General features: G+C 40.2%; 1 protein-coding gene across 22 annotated transcripts in view; it reads left to right on the top strand.

Annotated features, from left to right (window-relative positions):
• Positions 1 to 26,205, top strand: part of cacna1d (calcium voltage-gated channel subunit alpha1 D) — a 300,008-nt gene that overhangs the window by 228,744 nt on the left and 45,059 nt on the right. For all 22 annotated transcript variants that reach the window (XR_010002620.1, XM_062969926.1, XM_062969920.1 and 19 more), the window contains 2 exons: positions 1,544 to 1,645; positions 7,109 to 7,239. Coding sequence is in view for 21 of the 22 variants with exons in the window: in XM_062969926.1 (XP_062825996.1) it covers positions 1,544 to 1,645; positions 7,109 to 7,239 (233 nt within the window). In the remaining variant the exon portion in view is untranslated. The remainder of the gene's footprint in view (positions 1 to 1,543; positions 1,646 to 7,108; positions 7,240 to 26,205) is intronic.

Here is a 26,205-nt window from a genome sequence, read left to right as displayed (position 1 = left end):
GTCTGAAGTCAGTCATCTTCTCACTTATAACTGGAATTACAGCATGATTTGCATGGAACTCTAGAGATTATGACAACTTGAGGGTATCCTGTGAATATGTCTCTCAAACACATGTTGGAGAACTGGCACATGTCAACTATATTTTCTGTTGTATCCAGACATATTTGGTCTTTAGGAGTCAAAACCCCATGAAGAGTATACAATAAGTAAGATTTACATATTTAAAGAAGAACAAAGAGTCTTGTCTCTCAGATGTTCAAATCAGCTAATACATGTGTTTGAGTATTTGGACAAGCTGTTAAGAAATATGATTCATATGTGTCAAAATATTTTGGACCAGTCCCCATCCAATTGCATCAATGGAATTCATATATTTAACTATTATTTCTATTTCTATTTAATGTATATCTCACTTTTTCTACCAGCAAGGGATATGCCATCTGAAGACCTCCTGAAATCCAAGACAACGAAGTTTCTATTAATTGTTGGATTTTAAAAGTTAATTTTATTCGCAATTAAGTAATATGTGTATTTGGATATTATTTTTTCAAATATATTCATTTTTATTTAAAATAAATTTAATTTTAATATTCTTTCTGTATTGGATCTTAATGAATTTCTGAATTATATGGGGCCTGCAAATGAGAGGACCATCTTTCATCATATTGGTTCACTTTTTAATGGTTGCTTCAACACTTGCAGTTAGAGAAAATGGTTGAAAAAATTACTTTGGGACTACACTGAATTGCCCCAACTTCCCAAACTGGGCCTTGCTTGCTAAATTTGGCGATTGGCAACTCTGGCTGGGAGATTCTGGTCTTTCAGGTGTGATAACCGAAGGCATTTTGTATGAAGTAAAAGAGACAAAAATCATTTTGAGTATAGAGTAGGATTATAGAGCAACCCACTGCTGCTTATCCTCCTTGCACAATATTTACTCCCCTTACAATTACTGCTTTGATTGATATGTAGCATGTATTTACTGATCTATAAAAGGGAGTTGGGGTTCTAAAGCAATTTCAGCTGGCAGTTAATCTCACGACCTCATTAATTTAGCTTTTTAAATATATCACAAAGTAAGATAATGAAATAATGCTTTCAATTAGAGTAAAAATTCTAATGATGTGAACCTCTTAACAGAATTATTAGCACCAGGAGTGGACAACATATAGCCCTATAGATGTTGTTGGACTTTAGTTCAGCTTTCTCATGTTATTGGCTTTACTGACTCAGGCTAATGAAAGCTGCTGTTTCATTTCTGGAGGCCTGGAATTCACCAACCCTGGTTCATAGACTGACATCACAAAATAAAATCAGAGCAAAGGTGTAGCTTCCTTCCCTTCATCTGAAAGCATGTTTTTTATGAACGTTTGTGGAACCACACTTGCCTATTTTGACTCATCCCTAGTCAGTGTAACAACATGAAATAGAATTGTCTTCTATAGGTATCCAAAATAAAATATAATCATATCAATTTTGCCCCGTTTCTCACTTTTTTCTCTCCCCCCCCCCCCTTCCAAATCTCTTTTTCTTCTCTCCCTAGGAAATCTTGAACAAGCTAATGAAGAACTCCGGGCAGTTATAAAGAAAATCTGGAAGAAAACTAGCATGAAGCTCCTGGATCAAGTTGTTCCCCCTGCTGGTGGTTAGTGAAATAATATTACATGTTTTCTATATTTTAATACTTGAAAATTGGTAATGCTTCAAAAATACTATGACGCTCAAAACAGAATGCTCATGTCAATTATGAAGAAATTCAAAGCATCATGCTTCTAAATTATCAGTATATGTGTAGACATTTTAGTTTCCAGATGTTACAGTAATGCTTTGCTAAACTAAACAAAGCTTGTGTTTTACTCTTTTTTAAATTGATTCACTAAAACTAACTCTTGTCACTTCATCACCATACACATATGTTTTGCATTTCTATGGCTATTAACACATACAGTCTGAGATTTATTTCATTCATCTGAGGAAGTAGGTTTAGTGTATGAAAGCTTATGCTTTCTCTCAGTTAGTCTCTAAGGTGCTACAAGATCCATTTTTATACTATGTCTTTGAATTTTAACTAGGCAAGTTATGATTTGTGCAAGATATGATACAGCTAGTGTTTTGTAATACTTATGTGCAAATGTATGTGTCAATACACACACACACATTTCTCTTTAGTATAAAACAATGATAACCTGTTAATTGTAAGTGACGTTCTGACTTGCTTTTCATGTTTTAAAAGTGCAGAATCTGTTTTATGTCATCTAATATATCTCAGTCCCATCTCAAAGATTAGTCTATTCCAATTCATTATCCAATATCTTTTATAGTTTACTGTACTTTTATAGTGTTAAAACAGCTTTCAAGATAACTCAGAGAGAGATCTCATTCCTGGTGTTGATGATTGATTGATTCTCTAAAGGTGATATTCCTGGTCTTTAAGGGAGAGGACGCATGTTGGCTGCCCTACTCTTCAGCCTAGCCCCAAATGTAGTATTGCCTTGGTTAATGAAGGGGCAATATTCGTTTATAGTCACCGACTGCAGCTAAGCTGCTCTGACTGGAGATGGGATGAAGCCAAACAATTTCTAAGAAAGCCCAGACAAGTGGTCAAGAGAAAAAGGATACTGCACATTTAAAACAACATCTCTGTGTTCTACTCTGCTGTTTTCTAGCCTTCTGCCTAAGTGCTTGCATGGCCCAAATGAATTGCTTTTGTTATTGTTGTAACTATGTGCTTGAGCTTTTTCTGCAGCCTCTATTCCTTTCAACTATCAGTCTTTTCAGAATATTCTGAAGCAATTCTGTTTTAGGGTGGTGGCATGGAATTAGCGTTGCCTCTGGCCAACTTGATTCCCCTTCTTTTTCTTGAAATACAGACGCATGCTTCAGAATAGCAAGCTGTGCCTAGCCCAAATTAAGCACATGGAAATGCTTTGCTGAGTATACATTGAATCGTAATCATAATACACTGCCTCTTCAGAATTCAATTGCAAGTTCAGGTTTATTTTTTTGCGGCTTACTAAGTGAATATTGATGTTCAATTGTGCTAATCTCCTTTTTATTTTGACAGTGAGATGTAGTGAAACTGTTTAGACCAAAGTAAAAGCAAATGCTGTTAAAAGGCAGTAAACAGAACACTGCCAAATTGTATTAACATAATGTAACATATAATGTAGAAAACATGTCACAACTGCAAGGCACAGATTACATTGAAAAAGAAATAAACAATAACTATTATTGTCTAAATTTTGAAAGGTTGGCAATGCTGAAAAGCATGCCAGCTGATTCTTGTTCAATTGTAACACTTTAATAAATGAAAGAATACATGAAAGCTTCAATTTAAACAATATCATAACTCAAGAAAACAATATAGACTGGCTTATTTAATTTTTTATAGAGCCAAAGAGTCCAAATTTAGAATTTAAAAACATGATATACATATACTTCTATACCTATAAAGGCCAAACTACTAATGATATATGACAATATTGGCCAGATTCTTTTGCGCATTGAATAAGGTATCAGACTTCTCAAACAAGTTCTCAACAAATTGAATGCCATGGCTCAGAAAAAGCCAATTTTTTTGTTTCCCACTATAAGTACACTTAATTACTAAAAGAAAATCACTACTAATATACTAGATTATCACTATCTGTAAAATGTATTTCCTTCATTTACTAATAATAGGGAAAAGATATCAGATTACAATTTAAAAATGTTTTTTTTAAACTGCAATTTAACATTGATTATTGCTGCTAATATATGACAAAAAGAGAACAGCCAGGCCAATGACAGGTCCATGTTCTTTTTTTACTACAAGGTTTCCTCTCAATTCCCATCCTTAACCCTTCAGAACACAGTAGCTCATCCGATATCTTTTGTCTTTCAGAATCTATTTTGCAGAAATCAATTCCCTTGAATCTCCTTTTCATATTGATTTCACTTTTTATGTAATCCCTTCTGCTTAGCTGCTTTACTTCATGTATCCAGCTGTGTCTGTCGTGCCTAATGTAAGAAGTTCAAAATGGTTCAGACAGATTTTGTTGTCCATGTTTGTCTCTGAACTATCTTGTATGTCCTTTTGACACACCCAGAAATTTGACTACAACCAGGAAGGCACAAACCATGTTAACTCCTTTGCAGATGTGATTTGTATGTCTGTCCACTTATACACATGCCATTGCTGTACAAATCCTTGTACAGTATGAGGGGCTAACGTAAGGTGTGCTGTTATGTCCATCACTACAGTAGAAACCATAGATATTATTTCCTTACTATTGCTGGTCATATATTTCATTGGAAATAATAAAAAGGATGGGAAGAATCTTTTGAGCAGGAGTTTGGCAATGAACATATTGCAACAATGATCTTAACAAAAAAAATGTACCCTTATCTAAAAAGAAATTAGTGCATGTCCTCTCCAGACTCATAAATGTCAGACTTCATGCACAGAAAAGTACTTTTTATTTGTTTATTACGCCCATACCAGTCAACAAATGTCTTCATATTCAAGAAAGGCTTGTGTGGATATTCCAAACTATGATGTTTTTAAAATCTATTATGTGAATGTAAGTTTACTGGATTGATCTACCTATCTAGGGACGCATTATGATTTCAGAAGGTCCTGTGTGTTCAAGGATTTCTCAACAAACTTTCTTAAAAATAGAGTTAGATAAGGCAATGGTTCTCAATCTGAGGTCCCCCGATGTTTTTGGCCTTCAGCTCCCAGAAATCCTAACAGCTGGTAAACTGGCTGGAATTTCTGGCAGTTGTAGGCAGGGCCGGCCCCACTCATGCGGCAGCTGACGCCGCCGCCTCGGGCGCAGGCCCGGGGGGGCGCCGTCAGGCTGGGCGGGAGGCGGGGCACCGCCCTGACGGTGCCCCGCCTCCCGCCCAGTGCGCCCTGGCCCGTCTGGCCTGCTTGAAAAGGCCAGACGGGCGAGCGGGAGTAGCGTGGGAGGCGGGGCCAGCTCTGACGCCGCTCCCCCCCCCCCGCCCAGCGTGCCTTGGCCCCGCCTCCCACGCTGCGTGGGAGGCAGGGCCAAGGCACGCTGGGCGGGGGGGGAGCGGCGTCAGAGCTGGCTCCGCCTCCCACGCTACTCCCGCTCGCCCGTCTGGCCTTCCTAGAAGGCCAGAAAGCAGCGGAGGTCCCTCCAGGCCGCGATTGCGGCCTGGAGGGACCTCCGCTGCTTTCTGGCCTGGTAGGAAAGGCCAGACGGGCGAGCGGGAGTAGCGGAGGCGGAGCCAGCTCTGACGCCGCTCCCCCCCGCCCAGCGTGCCTTGGCCCTGCCTCGGGAGGCGGGGCCAAGGCACGCTGGGCGGGGGGGGAGCGGCGTCAGAGCTGGCTCCGCCTCCGCTACTCCCGCTCGCCCGTCTGGCCTTTCCTACCAGGCCAGAAAGCAGCGGAGGTCCCTCCAGGCCGCAATCGCGGCCTGGAGGGACCTCCGCTGCTTTCTGGCCTTCTAGGAAGGCCAGACGGGCGAGCGGGAGTAGCGTGGGAGGCGGAGCCAGCTCTGACGCCGCTCCCCCCCCGCCCAGCGTGCCTTGGCCCTGCCTCCCACGCAGCGTGGGAGGCGGGGCCAAGGCACGCTGGGCGGGGGGGAGCGGCGTCAGAGCTGGCTCCGCCTCCGCTACTCCCGCTCGCCCGTCTGGCCTTTCCTACCAGGCCAGAAAGCAGCGGAGGTCCCTCCAGGCCGCAATCGCGGCCTGGAGGGACCTCCGCTGCTTTCTGGCCTGCTAGGAAGGCCAGACGGGCGAGTGGGAGTAGCGTGGGAGGCGGGGCCAACTCTGGCCCCGCCCCCCCGCCCAGCGTGCCCTGGCCCCGCCTCCCACGCAGCGTGGGAGGCGGGGCCAGGGCACGCTGGGCGGGGGCGGGGCCAACTGTGGCCCCGCCCCCTCACTAATCGCCATGGCCCCGCCTCCCACGCAGCGTGGGAGGCGGGGCCAGGGCACGGGAGGCGGGGCCGGTGGCGGGGGCGCTTTTCAGCACCCCCGCTTCCCATTAAAAATTATCTCCGGCCGGCCCTGGTTGTAGGCCAAAAACGTCTGGGGGGCCTAGGTTGAGAACCACTGAGCTAAGGGAAACATTTCCAAGACAGATTACTCATACTGTATCTGAAAAATGCCTGCCCCGAGATATAGCTGAATTTTATGTTGGTAATATCCAAACTAAACAGACAGGCTTTTGCTGAACCCCTAAGCTTTCATTGGTAACTGATGGAGGTTTATAAACATAAGTGCCTTTTGAGAAGGCATCCGTCACATGGTGAGAGCAAGTTCAATAATGTTATTTAAAAGATGACATGGAACAGACTGGGCTCCCAGCCAAGCTATTTAAAGTATACCTACAGCTCGTTATATTTTAAAGAGTTCCTTGAAACTAGTTATTAGCAAAAGAGAGTCCCATTGTATTGCTAAATCATGCAACCCATCAAGCAAGACCTTTAACTAAACTGAGTATTAACACTACACTGTTTGCCATCAAAACCTCATGTCATACTTATATTAACACTCTGTTGAGTATTCAATGTGATTAAGAAAATTATATCCCAGTTTAGTAAATCATGTAAAAATAATGTAATTTTATATATTTGAGCTTAAAAGGACAAGATCCAAAATCCACACAGCCCTCTCATTAATGCTGTTGTTGTGGCACTCTGGTTCAAAGTGATCAAAATGATCAATTCATTCCTACTTAGGGCCCTTCCACACTGCCCTTTATCCCAGGATCTGATCCCAGATTATCTGCTTTAAACTGAAATATATGAGTCCCCACTGCCAGATAACCTGGGATAAACAGATAATCTGGGATTGGATCCTGGGATATAGGGGTAGTGTGGAAGGGCCCTTAGATACTGCCAATCCATATTATATCCTTATCTTCTTGAATGTCAGTAAAATAATTTATTTCCTTTTTTAGGCAGTAATTTGCCCAACTACTTCTAAAATTTAATCTAGTTTGTCTGCTAAATATTGTTTTATGCTAGATTTTAGGCTGCATAATAACAAGCCCATAGCACACAATATTTCATTTTCCTGAACTGGAATGAGAGTATTACTGGCTATTATTGAAATGTGCTGACTTGGGAGAGATCTGTCTGGTCTGTTCATTTAGATGATGAGGTAACCGTGGGGAAGTTCTATGCCACCTTCCTGATACAGGACTACTTTAGGAAATTCAAGAAACGGAAAGAACAAGGACTGGTGGGGAAATATCCTGCAAAGAACACCACAATTGCACTACAGGTGACTTTGTTTTCTACCCTTCCACTAACCATGTTGCAAGTTTATTGATAACAACAGGTAAATGGCTGTGGGTGAAATAAGCATTGCCACGAGGACTGTAATTTATTGAGACATTTTGTGGCCTTCCATCATTAAAAGAAGTAACCATATATTTCTGTATATTACAAGGTAAGTGTAAAATGCCTTTCTTGTAAATGAAAGTGCAAATGATTGCAAAATCTCTGTGAAGATTTTCCTGTAGAAATTACAGGATATGTTTTATAAAGACCTGTCAGTATAAAATTCCAGTCTGCAAAGCCCCGCAACACAACTCTGAGAATCAAGCTTCCTGAGAATTCAAGTAGCATGTCACTTTTGTATGATTTCACAGTAGCATCTTCTCTGGATGAGCACTTTTTCTCTCTGCATATCTAAACATGTCAGAGAGTCAGAGACAGTAGCCATGATTTGTACACGCATTCTCCATCCCAGGGAGAGAAATAAAAAGCTGAATACAGTAATTGTATTTCTAACTATGTATCTGCACCACATTTTAGAATACCCATCTCCACAGACAGTTCCAAAGTGTAAAATAAAAAATAAACAACAGATGTGGAAAACACCATTAATTCAAGCCCTATGTGCATAGTATGCTTTGATGATTATGCAGGAACATGTTATGACTGAGTGGGGATCGTCGTCTGTGTGTCAGTGTGTGTGTACATGCACCAGAAGCATACCACTATTTCTGAAATAGTTGGCATATGAATGCAAAGTGAATGTAAAGAAGTCTATGTTGGAATAAGCATGGCAGACAGTATTTTTATTCATTTGCATAAAAAGGTGAAAATTCTGACTTTGTAAACTATAGACCAGGCATGAGCAAAGTTCAGCCCTCCAAGTCTTTTGGATTTCAGCTCCCACAATTCCTGATAGCCGATAAGCCAGCTGGGATTTCTGGGAGTTGATGCCCAAAACACCTGGAAGGCTGAAGTTTTCCAATCCTTCTATAGACCACTAAGCCTCCTAGACAATGTGTGAAAAGTGTATGGTAGGTTCCTACTGAATGAACTCCAAATCTGGGCAGAGAAAAAAGTCAGGCTAGATTTTGGCATGTTAGGAACCAGTGTTTTGTGCTCAGCAATCTGATTCATAAAAGCCTGATGCAAACAGTTTTGAAATCTGTATGTGGCCTTTGCGGATTTTTACATCAACATTTGCTATTGGTCAATGAGAGACATACATGCATATCAAACAAAAGGCACTGTTATCTATTATCTGTTTGTTTAACATATGGGTTCTGCAGATACATTGATAAGCATGAACAGATCATGCAGAGAGAGGAACAAGCTGGGTATGTCCCATTTTTGTTTGAGGGACAGACCCCTGAAACAATCTTGCTTACATGAATACTGCTTTGCTTGCATGACTTGCTTATCAAATAGTGACTTGAAACATATATCTCTTGTTCGGGTCTCTCAGTTAGAGACCACCTTTGAGGGAAATGGTCACATACTAACATACCACTCTGAACTGTGGTTTGATCTAGCCGATATTCCCTCTGACAAAGTCAACGACAGAAGAGATATCAGGCAAGGTTACTTTTTGCTCCCTTTTCTCTTTAATTTTATGTGAATAATCTAATCTCTGAGATAAATTCTCCAGATTGTTTTCCACTTGCTAGAAACAGAGAGATCCAAACGCTGTTATAGGCTCATTATATTTTTTTATCTCCCAGATTGGATTGAGGAGATTTCTGAGGAAACTAAGTGGAATTTCCTGTCAAGATTATCTGGTTATTAATTATTACAGAAGAAATGTAATTAATTATCTTTTTAAAAATAATGCACCATCACAAATGACATTTAGATAGTCACAGTTTTAAATAATACAGGTGTTTAGAAGCAAAATTATTTTTTGCTTGGAAGGCAATAAAAGCAATTCTGATGTCTGGGAGGATCAATGGAGGTTCCTGGATAGACCACCCTAAAAAAATTATAGACAAAGCATTACCTCAATTGCCACATGTGGGTCATGTTACAACAGTTGAGACCATCCAAAAAAAGCTTTGAAGTAAATTTTCCTCTCATTGCCAAGACTGAAAGTTGAATTTTCTTCTATTATGGCAAGAATCTATTAGGTGTCTATACTTTATGATAAAAGGAGGATTTACCTATGGAGGGAAACTACGGCCTCATCTACACTCCATATAATCCAGGTTCCAAATGAAGATTAACTTCTTTGAACTAGATTATGTGTGTCTAAATTGTCATATAATCCAGTTCAGTGCAGTTAATCTGCATTCAAAAACTGGATTATATAGCAGCTTAGATGAGGCCTGTGTTTCATTATCTAATTTAGCAAAACTATGTTTCATGGAGCAATATGCTTATTGCCACAGTCTTATTTTGAAGGTATTCAGCCTTTAATCCATAAGACAAATATTTTGTTAGAGATAGAATCTTTGAGGTTGATTCTTATGAAACTCTGCTTCCTAATAAACACGTGTTCCTCTCTGAGTACAGCCATCTTAAAGGACAATGATATTTTCAGCAGTACTCCAAGACATAACCTTTGTAATCTTTAGAAAAGTCTTAACTGCCTTCTGTTTTCAAAGTATGCCTTCAGCTCATCTCGAGGAAAGGTATGACGGGATCCCCTCTACACAGTGGCTATGTATTTGTGGCTCTGATGAGGAGGAAGGCCTAGTTCATTATTCAGTACACTGTGTTTGTTGCATTTTGTAGTGACACCCCAAGACACATTTTTGGGAGAATGCTTGAGAGCAAGGAAAAGTTGGAAGGTGCCTCATATTATTTGTGTCCTGTTGGCAGAACAATCTAAATCTACTGATATTGCACTCAAAGTTGCCACCTTCAGAGTAGCAGCCTAAACGATCTGCAACAAAGTCTTAAAGACATCAGCAGAGCATTGCAAGGTGAAGCAATTGTTCTAACTGCCATCATTACTATTGGATTGGCATTCTATCCAGCAATTTCGGTTTTTGTTCTTTCATTTCTGACTTGTTTGTGATTCCTTTATCTTATGTGAATAAGTGTGTCAGCAGTATATGATTTACTGTGCCAGATACACTATAGTATGAGAGTGTTTTAATAGATATTGTGTCATAGACAAATAAAGTAACTACAGACAGTCACCTGAGTTACAAACATCCAACTTATAAACAACTCATAGTTAAGAACAAGGCTGAGATCACAGAAAGCGAGAGAAATCTATCCCTAGGAAAGTTCACCTTTGGAAGAGTTATCACAGGGAAAAGATGTCTCAATTGAAGCTTTCTTGCCAATATGCCAAATTTTTCAAAATCCAACGATCGCAGGGACAGAAAGTGAAGTGAAATCTTCTGAACAGGGGCGTAGACAGCAAAACAAACTTCACAGGAGTGTTAACCCTTCCCTTGTTATCCAAAGCTTGTGTGTGTATAACTTGGGGACTCCCTGCACTACTATTTTTGCACTAAAATGGAGACTGACACTAAAAAGGGGAAGGCGGCAGATAAGAAAATGAATAATGTGGTTGCAGTATCACTTCATGAAAAAAAGATAAATTAAGCCACTTCTGTAACAGTGACAGAATTGAGCTCACTGACTGCTGCCAATGTGTTGTGGGTTCAAAAAGAATGAAAGAGTAACAAACCCACTGTCCAGAATGGCTCTGAGGTAAACAAAAGACAGCATTTTATTTATTTTATCAAGTTAGAATGTGATGGGTTGCAGAAGCATCTCGCCTCCTTGACGGACAAAGAAAGTAAAAAAAAGTTCCAATCATTTGGAGAAAATAATGTAAAAAAGAGTAAAAAGCCCAAGCTTACTAGTAACATGGTAATGAGAATGCAAGCTTCTGGAACCAGTCTGGTCATAATGAGAATGGGAATACTGATAGGAAGATTGCAAAAGTACTAAGCAACCTACTGCCAAATATTTTCAGGGAGGTAGTGGAATGGGAAACACCACTGGTTGCAAATAGCTTGTTAGATTTCTCCCCAGCCCCCTTGGAAATAGTACTTACTCAGGATATGTAATTTCTTTAAGTGCTTTTGGTGGATGGACCAATTGCTGCCCTTGTTTATGAAGTATTGTTCCTAAAAAGAGAGATATAGTTCTCAAGAAGGTAGATGAGAAGATGGAGCATTGAATATGTCACATGAATCCGCTTTCTTGGTCATTCAAGGCTCTATGATGTTTGCTCGGGCAGCTGTTCTTTAGGTACAGGATATTTCGAATGCACAAGAAAACAATAGTATGAATATAGCATTGCATAAAATTCAGAATGCACAGCAGTGTATCACAGGTACAAACCATATTTTGGTGGCATTTTCAGCAAGGAATATAAATGCTACTACTGTAGGCCATAGATCTCTGTGGCTACACCAGTGACCACAAGGACCACTTTGGCATATATCCCATGCAAAGGAGAACTTCTTTTTGGAGAGGAGGCTTTAGAAAAATACTTGAGGGGAAAGGGGGATTTAAAAAACAGGTAATATCTACAATGCATAGAAAAAAATAGATAACATTTGTAACAGGGTGAGAAGGTATTTTAATAAAGTAGCAATAACAGAAGAAGATTACAGTGGAACAAAGATAGAGATCAGATTAGAAGAAAAGAATTTCATCAGCAAGACAAGGAACAAGTCGCTGTGATAGAAGTGGCAGACAACAATATTGACATGAAGGAATTTCTGGTAGATGTAAGATTGCTGTTTTGATTTGAAGGGAGATAACCATAGATCATTAAGTATTTCCAGGTTGGTTCTTGGGGGTATGAATTATCTTCTCCCAAAAGATAAAACCAAACAAGAATTTGAAAATTACTCAAAAGGAAATAGGTTATCTCTTGCAAATTGGGACCATAGAACTGGTGCCATGAAACAAAGGTTCATGGGCATTTAATTATTTCTGTTCATTGTGCTGAAGAGCAACAGGTATACCATCCATTGTTGGATTTGAAATACCTGAACACTAATCTAAGATAGAAACATTGCAGACCATCAGTGAAAATGTATAAATCAACAAATGGATGGTTTTGATCAGTTTAAGGGAGGCCTAGTTACACATACTAATGACCCCAGTTTGCAGGAAGTATCTTCATTTCCATTTCATGGATTCTCGTGATCAGTTCAGAGCCCTTCCATTTGGTCTGTACTCTGTGCCCATATTTGGATGACATCTTGATGTAGGCTGGTGGCAGGGAATTGATTGAGAGACTGAGAGACAGAACCCTGCAGATGAAGGCATGTTGTTTTTAAAGTACACTATGAGAAAAGTCAGTTAGTGCCAACCAAATTGACTTATTTGTGTGCATGAATAGATATTCAGAATGATTTTCTTTTTCTGTTGCAAGAGTAAAGAATGAAAAGAAACAGAGATGTAAAATCTAAAGAAGATGATATCCAAGGACATAATGTTGTTGACAAGAGTTGAAGGGCTTTGATCTATTTAATGAAGGCATATTTGCATGTATCAGTGCAGCTGATACAGTGGATGAAGCTTTATACTTAGAAGTTGTAGGAAACCTGGTGATCCATCAGTTGGCAATTATGAGAAAAACATGGCAAGGTGTCATTATCACACACCTTAACCTGGATTGTGAAGTGGCGGCTAAAGGATAAGAATTTCACAAAGGGTACATAATTTGTAGCCTATCCAAAAGTAGTTGTGAATGCAAGTATTTTAGGTTAGGGAGCATAACTTCTAGGGCCATTCTATTCAAAAAGAATATACTTGTATGGATCTGGCATTTATTTAGCAAAGATTATTTGGAGGCTGAAAATGGTGTGCTAATGCCTCTGGGATTTTCCTCCAAAGTCAAAATAAGGCACCTACAAATATATATGGAGAACATCATAGAGAAGTCATACATTTGCAACAAGGGTGTAGTACAATCTATATTTTTAACATGAGGTAAGGTGTGTTTTGAGGGCTGCAAATCCTAGGATGGCTGCTGGACCAGATAGCATTTCTGATTGAGTGCTTAAACACTGTACTGACCAGTTGGCCAGTGTTTTAATGTATTTTTTCTTTTTCTTTTTTTAAAAAATAATTTTAATAACACAAAATTGTTTTATCCAATATATAAAAGGAAAGAGGAAAGGGCCAAAAACATGCAAAAGGGAAAAAACAAAAACAAACAACAAACAACAAAAAAGGAAAGATTGTGGGGTATCTTGCCTTCTATCTACTTCTTGGTGTGGTCTTCTCAAAAACAAGCTCATAAATACAAGAGAAATGATAACCTTTTCTTATTCCTTTTTCCCATAACTTCCCCTTTCTCTCTGTAACTACTTTTTTAATCGGTCTTTATTGCAGTCTATTATTCCATCTTATTTTAAGGCCTCCATCATTATTCCGTTACCAAAAAAATTCCCCACTGATAATTTTCAGGACTACAGACCAGTGGCATTCACTTCTGTTATCCTGAAGTACCTTGAAAAACTGGTCTGCAGGCATATCATTTCTTGCCTTCCACATATATTGGACAAACATCAGTTTGCATATAGAGCTAACAGATCGACAGAGAATGCCATAGTCATCATGCTCCACACTGCTCTGACCCCCCTGGAATGATGGGGGAACTATGTGAGGATGCTTTTTGCAGACTTTAGTTCCGTATTTAACATAATCCTCCCACATAGACTAGTCTCTAAACTATGGATCTTGGATTGTCATAATAAATCTGTTGCTGTGTTATGGACTTCTTGTCTGGATGTTCCCAGAGGGTTAGATTAGGTAGTAATACCTCTTCAGCTCTCACTCTCAACACTGGGATGCCACAGGGTTGTGTGTGGAGTCTGCTTTGTACTTTGTACACACATGATTGCACTCTCATCCATCATAGCAATATCATTACCAAATTTGCGGATGATACAAAAGTGATGGGGCTTATCTCTGAATGGTATGAGTCTGCCTATCAGGATGAGGTGGATCAGCTGCTCTCGTGGTGCAGGGACAATAATCTAGTTATTGACATCAGTATGACCAAGGAGCTCATAGTGGACTATAGAAAGAATAGACCAGAAATAAATGAAACCTAGTGTAGCGGGTGGACAGTTTTAAGTTCCTAGGTGTCACTGTTAAGGATGATTCGATCTCGGCCACTCGTACAGTGGTGCTGGTTAAGAGAGCCCAGCAGAGATCGTACTACCTGAGACTTCTAAGGAACCAACAACTGAATGAAAAACTGCTGATGACTTTCTGCTGCTGTGCTATAGAGAGTGTCCTAACCTGCTGTATCCGCACATGGTTTGGTAACTGCACAGTGGCAGATAGGAAGGTGCTCCAAAGAGTCACCACTACATTTCAGAGAATCATTGATTGTCCTCTCCCCTCTTTGGACAAACTTATAAGTCCTGCAGCCTTAAGAAAGCTCAGAGCATTCCTAAGGCTCCATCTCACCTAGCATATTCTTTTTTAAAATTATTACTATCTGGCAGATGGTAAAGGGTGACAAAGACAAGAACAAACACTGAGATCTTTTGTCCTAGAGCTGTAACTATATTGAACTTCATGGTTTTGCATTAATGTAGCATTGGGAGCTGTGTGGTGGTGGTTGGAGTGTGCTGGGGAAAGCATTTAATTTCATTGTACAATGACAATAAAGTTATTCTATTCTAATCCAAGAGTCAAGCATGTTACTATGATGGAGAGGATTTTGCTGTTGTTGACTGCAGTTTACTTAAACAGTTCGTTGAAAGTTGTGGTGAACTATTTAAGCAGACATGCCATTTGCCAGGGGGAATTGTCATACAACATGATGGCCTTCCAGAAATTGGAAGTACCGTATGTCACTACATAATTGCACCCTGTTTTTTAGTCCAGAAATGGGTTATTACAAAGCCATTGCATGGGTCATTCTGTTCATCTCAGACCCTTGACACACCACTTGCCTTGAATGGGAGGGACGGATGGAAGGAAGAGGATTGGTTGGCTGAAACAATCCTTTTCCATGGAGGGCCCTTGGTGTGACAATTTGCTTGAATGGTAGGGTGCTGATTAGGATATAAATCCAAAAAATCCCACTAGAAATGAGTAAGCTAACCAACGCCAACCATCCACTGTCAGAGATGCTTGATACAAGAAATCTTGAAAAACAGCATAATATCCAGGAGCCCAGTTCAAAATCAGAAACATGAAGTACAAAAAAAAAAAAAAGATGTCAGTGCCAAGATTAAGTGTTCCAGAAGTCTAAGTCAGAAGTCCTTTGATATCAAGGTGGGAAGCAGTAGAGTCAGATCCTAAGTCAAAAACAAATGAGTGTGGCACTCAAGACAGATGATGACATTGTCCACAGCAAGGGAGTCAGAGCGCTGAATGGATTATATTTCACAATATCAGTTGCTGCTTGATTAACAAGCATTTTCCAACTAATTGTGGCTTCAAGAAGGGATTCTACGTACACATCTGATATATGACATGATTTGGAAAGCCTTGGCGAAGTGGCAAACGGTATATTGAGTTAATTATACAGATATTAAAGTTGATGGTGCATATAGAATCATAGAGTTGGAAGAGACTACCTGGGCCATCTAGTCCAACCCGCAGCCATGCAGGAAAAGCCAATCAAAGTACAGTACTCCTGCCACAAACATCCTGCCACCACCGCAAAATTGCCATTGATGGGAGGCTCTCTGTCTTTCTATTAGGGAAGATGGGTTGAGCCAGCTCAAGAAGGCTTCCCCCATGTGATGAGGTAGAGGGGAAGCTGGGACAGTGCAGGGTGATGGGTCCCCCTGCACAGGCACTGCCGGGATCGCCACAGTCTGCGGCAATACACAATCATTCCAGTGCCGCATGTGAAGATATCCTATGTTTGCTTTCTTTCAAGATTGCTCTTCTGTGATAAATTACATTAGCACTCTGTCATATTTAATTAATTAATTATTTTATTTCTACCTTGCCTTTCTCCCCAAGGGGGCCAAGGTAGCTCACAATTATATGCCACAACCCAATAAAGTTTAAAATGGCAAAGACAAAAATTAAAAACGATTCAATATTGTGTCATGAATATAGTTGAAAACACAGTTAAGATAAAATAAAATACTTGTACAATTAAAAATACATTTCAGATTAAATATCCTCCCCAACTTCCCCCACAACCTTCCCAGCAGTGTGCTACTCATCCTCCCCCTAATGCTTGCTGGTACAGGAAGGTCTTTCACCTGCCTGTGGAAATCCAGCAAAGATAGGACCAGCTATTTGTTTCTTTTAGTGAAACAACTTTGGGAAATAGAATATTAAAGCACATGACTAAATTAAATTGAGTTGAATTAAAGCTCTCTCTCTCTCCCCCCCCCCTCCCCTCCCAGCCACCTTAGTGGGATGTGCTGAGATCTGCCAGCAAGACTGGCTAGGAGGGGGTGTTGCAGCTGGCTACAGCCGCAGCATGGGGAGAGAGGGTGTGGTTTAGGGTGCCTGCCCAATGGCATGGCTAGGCAGTTGGGACTCCCTGCCACCACTGAGGCAGCTCAAGGAGTCCCTATCAGGCTGCCATGTGGATCCAAGTCGGCATCTAGGACAAACTTTAAAACTTGGATGCACCAGCCACCTCTGACATAGCTGCCAGCCTTTTTGCATAACCATTTTTGTCATTGCTGCCAGAAGCACAGTTTGTTTTACTATTGGTGTAAGCCTGTACAGTTTATTGTATCATATTTAAAATAAATTACAATAATTTAGTTTTGTTTAATTTTTAAAAGTTCAGCACAAGAGAGTTTAACTATGACTTCAAGGGGACAAAAACAAGTTTAAATCCTTCCTCTTCTGTATCTGGCCAAGTCATGCTTTGGTACATTTTAATTCTTTTTGATTCTACAAGCCCTTGTGGATGATACACAGTTACTTTGATATAAATGCCTTGAGCTATGTTCCTTCATCTCAGCGTTGCCTATCCCACCCCACTCCCATTTCTGTGGTTGATTGCCAGACTGTGATGCCAGGCTTATAGAGACAAAATTCTCAGATTTTATTATACTACAGTATATAGAATACTAATGAAAACTGCTCCTGTGAGTTATACTGTGTTTTTCTTTTGCTACTGTGATTAAATATGCTTAAGCAGCCTCCATAGTAATTGTAACTGCTGTGGTGTGTGGAGGAGGATTTATATGGCCAATAGTAGTCAAATAATTCCAATGTAACATCTGGTTCCAAATGTTTTAAACAGCCCACAGGGCTAAATTAGCTCTGATAGAATTAATTCCTTTGACAGAAGTTTAGCTATAATTATTTGTAGAAGAGAAAGTAGCAGCCAAGAAAAAATAATAGCAGCTAAATTTCCTTTCTGCAAGTGATATTTGAATATGTATGTGCATGTGCCAAAACCTATTACTGGCTTCATAGAGACTCTTACAAATTGAAATCTTAATTTACAGGAAACTCCTGCTTATAGAACAAATACTGAGAAGCTGTAGAGAATCCTTTACCAATATAGTTGGTTCCCCTTAAACTCAAACCAACTTTTCTGACCATGGCCAGTTGTGAATGACTATGAGTTGTAATCTGTAGAGTTAAATGTTCTCCATCCCAGTACTGGACACAATTTGAACTGAATTAAATCCTATCAAGCTATCTAATCTAAACCGGGATGAAAATCTACTTCAGATGAATAAAAATAGCTGGAAATATTTGACAAATTCTAATGAAGGACTGACATGCAAGGGTGGGGTGGACTGGTTGAAAAAAGGATCCCAGCTATAATAGAGCAGTAGTTTCTTAGAATTAATGATAGTTCAAATCTTTTACATTTGTGGCTAAATTCTACTATTTATTATTATTATTATTTAGAAAAATGTTGCCCTGCTCTTCAGTCACAGAAGCACTCAGGGCAACTTACAAAATGTCAATTTACCCCCCACCCAGGCCCGCCCCACCATGCGTGTTTGCCCACACCTACAATAAGGAATATGCCTCTGTGTGATCTTACTAAGTTAGTGCCTTCTACTTTCCCTTTGTCTGCAAAGCAGGCTTGTTATGGCTAATATCAGCTATAGCTGCTTTGGGTCCCATTTGAAAGAAAGGCAAGATATAAGTCAAATAAATAAATAAATCGGTGCTTTTAGTAATAGTAATGTAATAGTAATGCCATTTCAGTGCTTCCACAGCAACTGTGCAAGATTAGTTAGGGCTGCTGCTGCTGCTCAGTCGTTTAGTTGTTTCCGACTCTTCGTGACCTCATGGACCAGTCCACGCCAGAGCTCCCTGTCAGCTGTCACCGCCCCCAGTTCCTTCAAGGTCAACCCAGTCACTTCAAGAATACCGTCCGTCCATCTTGCCCTTGGTCGGCCTCTCATCCTTTTTCCTTCCATTTTCCCCAGCATCGTGATCTTCTCAAAGCTTTCCTGTCTCCTCACGATGTGGCCAAAATACTTCAGCTTTGCCTCTAATATCCTTCCCTCCAGTGAGCAGCCGGGCATTATTTCCTGGAGGATGGACTGGTTGGATCTTCTTACGGTCCAAGGCACTGTCAGGATTTTCCTCCAGCATCAGAGTTCAAAAGCGTCTATCTTCCTTCGCTCAACCTTCCTTATGGTCCAGCTCTTGCATCCATAGGTTACTATGGGGAATACCATTGCTTTGACTATGCGGACATTCGTTGCCAGTGTGATGCCTCTGCTCTTCACTATTTTGTCAAGGTTGGCCATTGCTCTCCTCCCAAGAAGTAAATGTCTTCTGATTTCCTGGCTGCAGTCTGCATCTGCAGTGATCTTCATGCCTAGAAATAGAAAGTCTGTCACTGCCTCCACGTTTTCTCCCTCTATTTGCCAGTTATCAATAGGTGTAGTTGCCATAATCTTGGTTTTCTGGACGTTTAACTGCAACCCAGCTTTTGCACTTTCTTCTTTCACCTTGGTGATAAGGCTCCTCAGCTCCTCCTCGCTTTTGGCCATCAGAGTGATATCATCTGCATACCTAAGGTTGTTAATGTTTCTTCTAGCAATTTTAACTCCGGCCTTGGATTCCTCAAGCCCCGCATGTTGCATGATGTGTTCTGCGTACAAGTTGAATAGGGAGGGTGTACTACATATCTAACCATGATAGCTAGCAATATCATTTGCATCAGAACAGAAATAGAAAGGTTTTGTTTCCCTTGTGTCCTGTTTTTGGGGTTCCTATATGTGTTTATTGAGGGTATAGAAAGGTGGCCTAGGTCATCAATTTGTCTAGCCCCCTTCCCCCAGTTCTTTTAAAATCCTTAATCACAATATCCTTTCCTGTCACTACTGAATAGAACAAAACAAAATGCTTAAGTGGAATCTGAATCCTACAAGGTATTTTTATACTCCAAAGAACTGCTGTATATACTTGAGTATAAGCTGAGTTTTTCAGTCCTTTTTAGGGCTAAAAACGCCCCCTCAGCTTATACTCTAGTGAGGGTCCTGGCTGGCCTATATTCAGGTCAGCTTATCTTTTTAAAATCTTGTTATTAGCTTAAATTACAGTTTTATGTAAACATTCAAAAACATTTAATCTACTGCTGCCTCAAGTAATGTAATTTCATTGGTATCTATTTTTATTTTTGAAATTTACCAGTATACCGATTGTATTAAGTTCATTTTCTGTTATGTATATTTTAATATTCTAAAACTCTAATAATTGATTATTTTTAATTGTCACTTAAATGGCATATAATTAAAGGTTTGCTGGACTTTATCTAAGTTATGGCAATCTACATTTGTTTGACCTTGAATATGTCTGAGGTGCCATAACTGACCTCTTCTAAATCAGGTCCCTCATCCAACTCTCTGGATCCAGTTCTTCTATCACTTGTCAATTTTCTCTATAGAGCCTTCCTCTATATCCTTCCAGTGCAAACCTTACCTTTGCCTTCTTCACTGATTTCAGCTGTGGTCTTACTACTGATACTGCCTAATAGCATCTGGAGGATTATTCTTTCTGGGCTCTTTTGCTGCCTGGCTTTCTCATTCAACTTCTAAAATTCCAGCTGTCATAACTTATTTGTACCTTTCAATGCTTCCCTCTTATTTGTCTTGGCAGTCTTAACGTTCTGTAATCAGATTTCAGGGATTCAATATTCCCAGCCACTTCTATCCTCAGTTATTCATCTTCTAGTGATCAGATTTAAAAGAATGGTGGTTAATATCAAATCAGTAAATCATAATTTGGATTTCCTCTAACCATGTAAATAGTCTAAAATCAACTATATATTTATTATCTGAGTGTTAAAACCTACTTTTATATAATGCAGCTCTCCTTTCAAAATACTCCCATTTTTTTCTTATTGCTGTTTAATTCTAGCAGTATCCATTGTACATCAGTTAACCTAAGTATACACATACATCATAATGCATTCTGCCAAGATCAGGGATGTTACCATACACCCCTTTCATGGTTTCTTGGAGAAACTAAACCACTCCTTTCAAGATACGTGTGTACTTTTAACTTATTAATATGATATATGCCACACTTAAGTGGATACCTTTCTTTTATTTATTTTTTTACAAAAAATTAAAAGCAGTTTAAATGCAAAGGAAAGCAATACTGTTAAGATCAGAAGCAACATAAAACTGGTAAAATAATATTGCAGTGAAGCAATGAATGCAGGCAGGGTATAATTCTGTATAATTCCCAAACCTGTGTGTATATTTTGCTATTTGCAATTTCTGTTACATCCTGCCATAGTAGTTTTCATGAACATGTTCAGCAGTGACATTGTCTTCACTGAATATTTTGTGGGTGTTTTCTGAGCAATCTAACAGTGTTGGCAGTGCCTTCAAGTAGGGTTATATGAGTCTATGTTTGATATTATGATGTTGGCTGTAAAATATGTTTCAATGTATTGCTTGCCCATGGTAAGTGGCTGCTTTTATCAACACCATAGATCAGCTGCTGCCTACAGCAGCAGACAGATCAAATTCGGAGATTAATGAGTCATTTGAACAATGCAACAACATCATAATAACAAAAACAAGGCATAGCTCAACTTCAAGCAATTTAACAAAAATAGAGAGAAAAAACAGAACACTTCATAATGCAAAATGGCAAGCAAAGCCAAAAAAGTAGAAGGGAGTGGGTGACAGTGGAACTGAGAACTTTGTTTTAGCTACAGTCATACAATGGAAAACATAGAGACGCTGAAGAAATGCACATATACCACATAACTCTGAGATAGAAAGTATTGGCTGTAATGTACTATGTGAAATTGTCTCCTTGCCCACAGCCATTCATTCAAAACAAAACTTAAAAACCCTAAAATAATCCATATAAAATCTGTTAATTGAAAAGATAATACATATATTTTAAAAGGCAGTGTCTAGATTTTGATGAAAGCTGTAAAAAGTGAACTGGAAGAAATTAACTTGCAGAACTTTAAAATTGTTATGTCATTGGCAGACATATTCAGAGGTAGCTGTGTTGGCCAGGCAGCAAAATAGAACAATATCAAAAATCTTTATCAACCAACCAAAATGCACAAAATGCAACATGCAAACATTATGAGCTCTACTAACTTCTTCATCAGGCAAAAGATATTACAAACCATACAAATGAAGAAAAGTGAGTATCAGAGTGACAGACCTGGATCCTTAGAGAAGTTACTTTCCTGCTGCTAATGGAGTTTAAATTTAATTGTCATTTGTCTCAGTCCCCACATGGCCAAGAGTGAGAATCGCTTCTGCATTGAGAACCTTTCAGACCAGCTGAACTACAGCATAAACAATATCTGATACAAAATGTAGACCTATGGCTCTATCTTCACTTTTGTTATGTATGATTTTCAGCATCTTTTGTCTGTTGAAAGAGCCAATGAAGTGTTGAAAGTTTGCATAATGGATTTTTCATGTTGTGGTCAATAAAAGTGTCATTCTTTTGTGGGTTTTGGATTTTGTTCTATTTAACTCACTAGAGACATCAAAGCTACTTATGGGAATAATGGCTGTGTGTCAGAATAGAAAAATCTCACAAGAAGCTTAAATGCTTGATGATGGTCCTGAATGCTTTTAAAGTAGACACCAGGGATGATGACAATACAGTTCCCCAGTGCAGCAAAGAATGTCTTCAAGATGAAGTGCATGTTCCAAATATTAACACAAATTGTCACTGGAGAAGCAAGAGGCAAACTAAAAAAGGGTGTTGTCCTGGTGTTTTGAAAGTCTGGGATGCTTTCCAGGTTCATGTCACATTCCTGGGATGGCACAGTTATCTACTATAATTGAATTTAACACTAGCTAGTCAACCAGATGAGGCAGGACTCACATTCTTTTTGGTTGCAACCATGAAGATTTTAATATTATTGTGTATATTGACTTTTATGACTGTTTTTAATCATGTTGAAGTTTTACTGCTCGGTTTAATGTTTTATCTGATTTGTGCTGTCGTGTCTGGGCATGGCCCCATGTAAGCCGCCCTGAGTCCCTCCGGGGAGATGGGGCGGGATATAAGAATAAAATTATTATTATTATTATTATTTCCTCCAGCATTAGTATTAATAGATGTATACTGTGAAGACACGCTAGGAATAGAGCAGCCTCAGGGATGCTTTGAATGCGATTTTCCTGCTTTTTGGCAGGGAGTTGAACAGGATGGCCCATGAGGTCTCTTCCAACTCTATGATTCTATGAGAGTGGTATGATTAATAATCCTTATAAACATATTGCCTAAGTTTATGGAATTTCTCAATACAATGTTTCAGAATGTGATGAAGCCAAGAAATGTGAACAGAAAGCAGAGGCATGTTATGGCACTAGGTTATAAAGGAGAACACTAAAGAATCTTGGCACTACGGCTAATGTTAATCAGGTGTTTCTAGAATGACTTAAAAAAGTGGATATTAACGTCTGTGCACAAAATACAGAAACTAATGACATGTTTAAATATTAAAGACGTAATATTAATAAGTTACAGTTTTTAATATCATCTAGATAAATTTGGTCTAATAAAGGAGACATTTCACTGAGATACATTTTAACCCAAGGAGATGTCAATCAAATTTTAATACAATGAATTCTGACAGAAATAACGCTCCATTCAGTCATGCTGGCCACATGACCTTGGAGGTGTCTATGGACAATGCCGACTCTTTGGCTAAGAAATGGAGATGAGCACCAACCCCCAGAGTCGGACAGTACTAGACTTAACGTCAGGGGACACTTTTACCTTTACCTTAAATTAAATAAATTTGAACCCAATAAGTTGTCAATCAAAGATAAACTCAATGCATTCTTATAAAGTAAATTGGGTGGATATGTTGAATTTCTTGCTGTGGAAATTAAATTCAACACAAAGAAGATTCTAATAATAAAACTGAAATGCAACTGCAGATGGGAAGGGATGATAAAGGAGATCAACAGGAAATGACAACAAAGAAGAAAAGGAATGCAAATTCTAGGGTTGATTGTAGTGAGGAGATATCAAAGGCATGCAATAGGAAGGAAATGTGCATCCAACGGTCAGAAATTGAAATAGGAGATAGTTGGCAAGAGGATGATACAGAGCAAGATGAGGTAACCGAGGCATCTGTCTGTTCGATCTTGTGGGATTCGTTTCAGCTTGTGCAGCCTGATGATGTGGACAAGATTCTTGGAGCGGTGAGGGCAACCACCTGTGCCCTTGACCCTTGCCCATCTTGGCTCTTAAAACAAGCCAGTGGAGGGCTAGTTGATTGGTTTGTGAGAATAATCAATGCCTCTTTGGAGCAGGGCATATTTCCATCTGGCCTAAAACAAGCTGTGGTGAGGCCTGTTTTGAAGAAAGCCTCCTTGGATCCGGCTAACCTCAGTAACTACAGACCAATCTCTAACCTTCCATTCTTGGGCAAGGTCTTGGAGCGGGTGGTTGCTTCCCAGCTCCAGGGATTCTTGGAAGATACGGATTTTCTGGACCAATCGCAATCTGGTTTCAGACCTGGCTACAGTACCGAGACGGCTTTGGTCGCCTTGGTGGATGACCTCCGCAGAGAGATGGACAGGGGGAGTGTGACCCTGCTGGTTCTCTTGGACATCTCAGCGGCTTTCGATACCATCGACCATGGTATCCTTCTGGGACGTCTCTCTGGGATGGGCCTTGGGGGTGCTGTTTTGCAGTGGCTCCAGTCCTTCCTGGAGGGTCGTTCCCAGATGGTGAAGCTGGGGGACACCTGCTCGGACCCCTGGCCATTGACCTGTGGGGTCCCGCAAGGTTCCATTTTGTCCCCCATGCTTTTTAATATCTACATGAAACCGCTGGGTGAGGTCATCCGGAGTTTTGGAGTGCGGTGCCATCTCTACGCGGATGACACCCAACTCTACTACTCCTTTCCACCTAATTCCAAGGAAGCCCCTCGGATACTGGACCAGTGTCTTGCCGCTGTATTGGCCTGGATGAGGGCGAACAAGCTGAAGCTCAATCCTGACAAGACAGAGGTCCTCCAGGTCAGTCGTACGTCTGATCGGGGTATTGGGTGGCAACCTGTGCTTGATGGGGTCGCACTCCCCCTGAAGGCGCAGGTCCGCAGCTTGGGGGTCCTCCTGGACTCTGCGCTGACACTTGAGGCCCAGGTGTCGGCCGTGGCTGGGAGGGCCTTTGCACAACTAAAACTTGTGCGCCAGCTGCGACCATACCTCGAGAAGTCAGATCTGACCATGGTGGTCCATGCCTTAGTTACCTCTAGACTGGATTACTGCAATGCGCTCTACGTGGGGCTGCCTTTGAAGACGGCTCGGAAACTACAACTAGTACAACGATCGGCAGCCAGGTTTCTAACTGGGGCAGATTACAGGGCGCGCTCAACGCCGCTGTTTAAAGAGCTCCACTGGCTGCCATTTATTTTCCGAGCCCAATTCAAGGTGCAGGTTATCACCTACAAAGCCCTAAACGGTTTGGGACCCACCTACCTTCGAGACCGCATTTCCCCCTATGAACCCGCACGACCTCTTCGCTCGTCGGGGGAGGCCCTCCTCTCGCTTCCACCAACTTCGCAGTTGCGGTTGGTGGGGACGAGGGAGAGGGCCTTCTCCGCCGTGGCCCCCCGGCTGTGGAACTCGCTCCCCAGGGAGATTAGGCAGGCCCCTACCCTACTTTCTTTCAGGAAGAGCCTGAAAACTTAGCTATTCCAGAAGGCCTTCGTTGACTGATCCTTGTGGGATCATGTTATTTACCTATTAAGTAGTAGACCCTCTGGATTGTTTTTAGGATTCATTCAGCACTTTAAGTATTACACCTGCTGTATAATTATCCCTCCCTGATAACTTGATATTGCTTTGCACCTTGGCCTGGATCATTTGACCCAAATCGGGATTTTAATATTATTGTCTATATTGACTTTTATGACTGTTTTTAATCATGTTGAAGTTTTACTGCTCAGTTTAATGTTTTATCTGATTTGTGCTGTCGTGTCTGGGCATGGCCCCATGTAAGCCGCCCCGAGTCCCTCCGGGGAGATGGAGCGGGATATAAGAATAAAATTATTATTATTATTATTATTATTATTATTATTATTATTATTATTATTATCATTAATGATGATATTTGACTTGAACTCAAATCAATATGAGGCATTCAAGAGTCTGTTTAAAAGAATGATTTAAACTTTGGGATTAGATAGTCCAGATGGAGATATAAAGACAAGAGAGGAAGTAAGGTGTCTTTAAAAATGTTAATAAAGAGATTGGTACATCTTTACCAGAGTGTATTAATTTAAGAGTTAATACACATTAAATGGAAAACGTCCCAGAATACTAGATATTTTTAGGTTATTCTCATAGACTATACTTTTTTGGGGGGAAAGAAATGAAGTTTCTTAAGGTCCCATTAGTAGATGAATCAACAGCAGTCCTTGTTTTTGAGGTGATTGTCACATAAGGAAGCAGACACTATGTAAAAGGAAGGAGAGAAGAGGCAGTTTTGAGAAAGGCTTAATCATAAAGGCTTCAGTAACTCTCATATGTCACCAATTCTAAGGTGCAATTTTTCCATTTTAGGGCTCCAAAAGCAGGGTGTAGCCTACAATCAGTGATGCCTTAGAGCTGCCTGTTTT

The sequence above is a fragment of the Anolis carolinensis genome, chromosome 2 (assembly GCF_035594765.1).
Source record: "Anolis carolinensis isolate JA03-04 chromosome 2, rAnoCar3.1.pri, whole genome shotgun sequence".
Classification (NCBI taxonomy): domain Eukaryota; kingdom Metazoa; phylum Chordata; class Lepidosauria; order Squamata; family Dactyloidae; genus Anolis; species Anolis carolinensis.
This window is presented reverse-complemented; position numbering and strand designations above follow the sequence as displayed.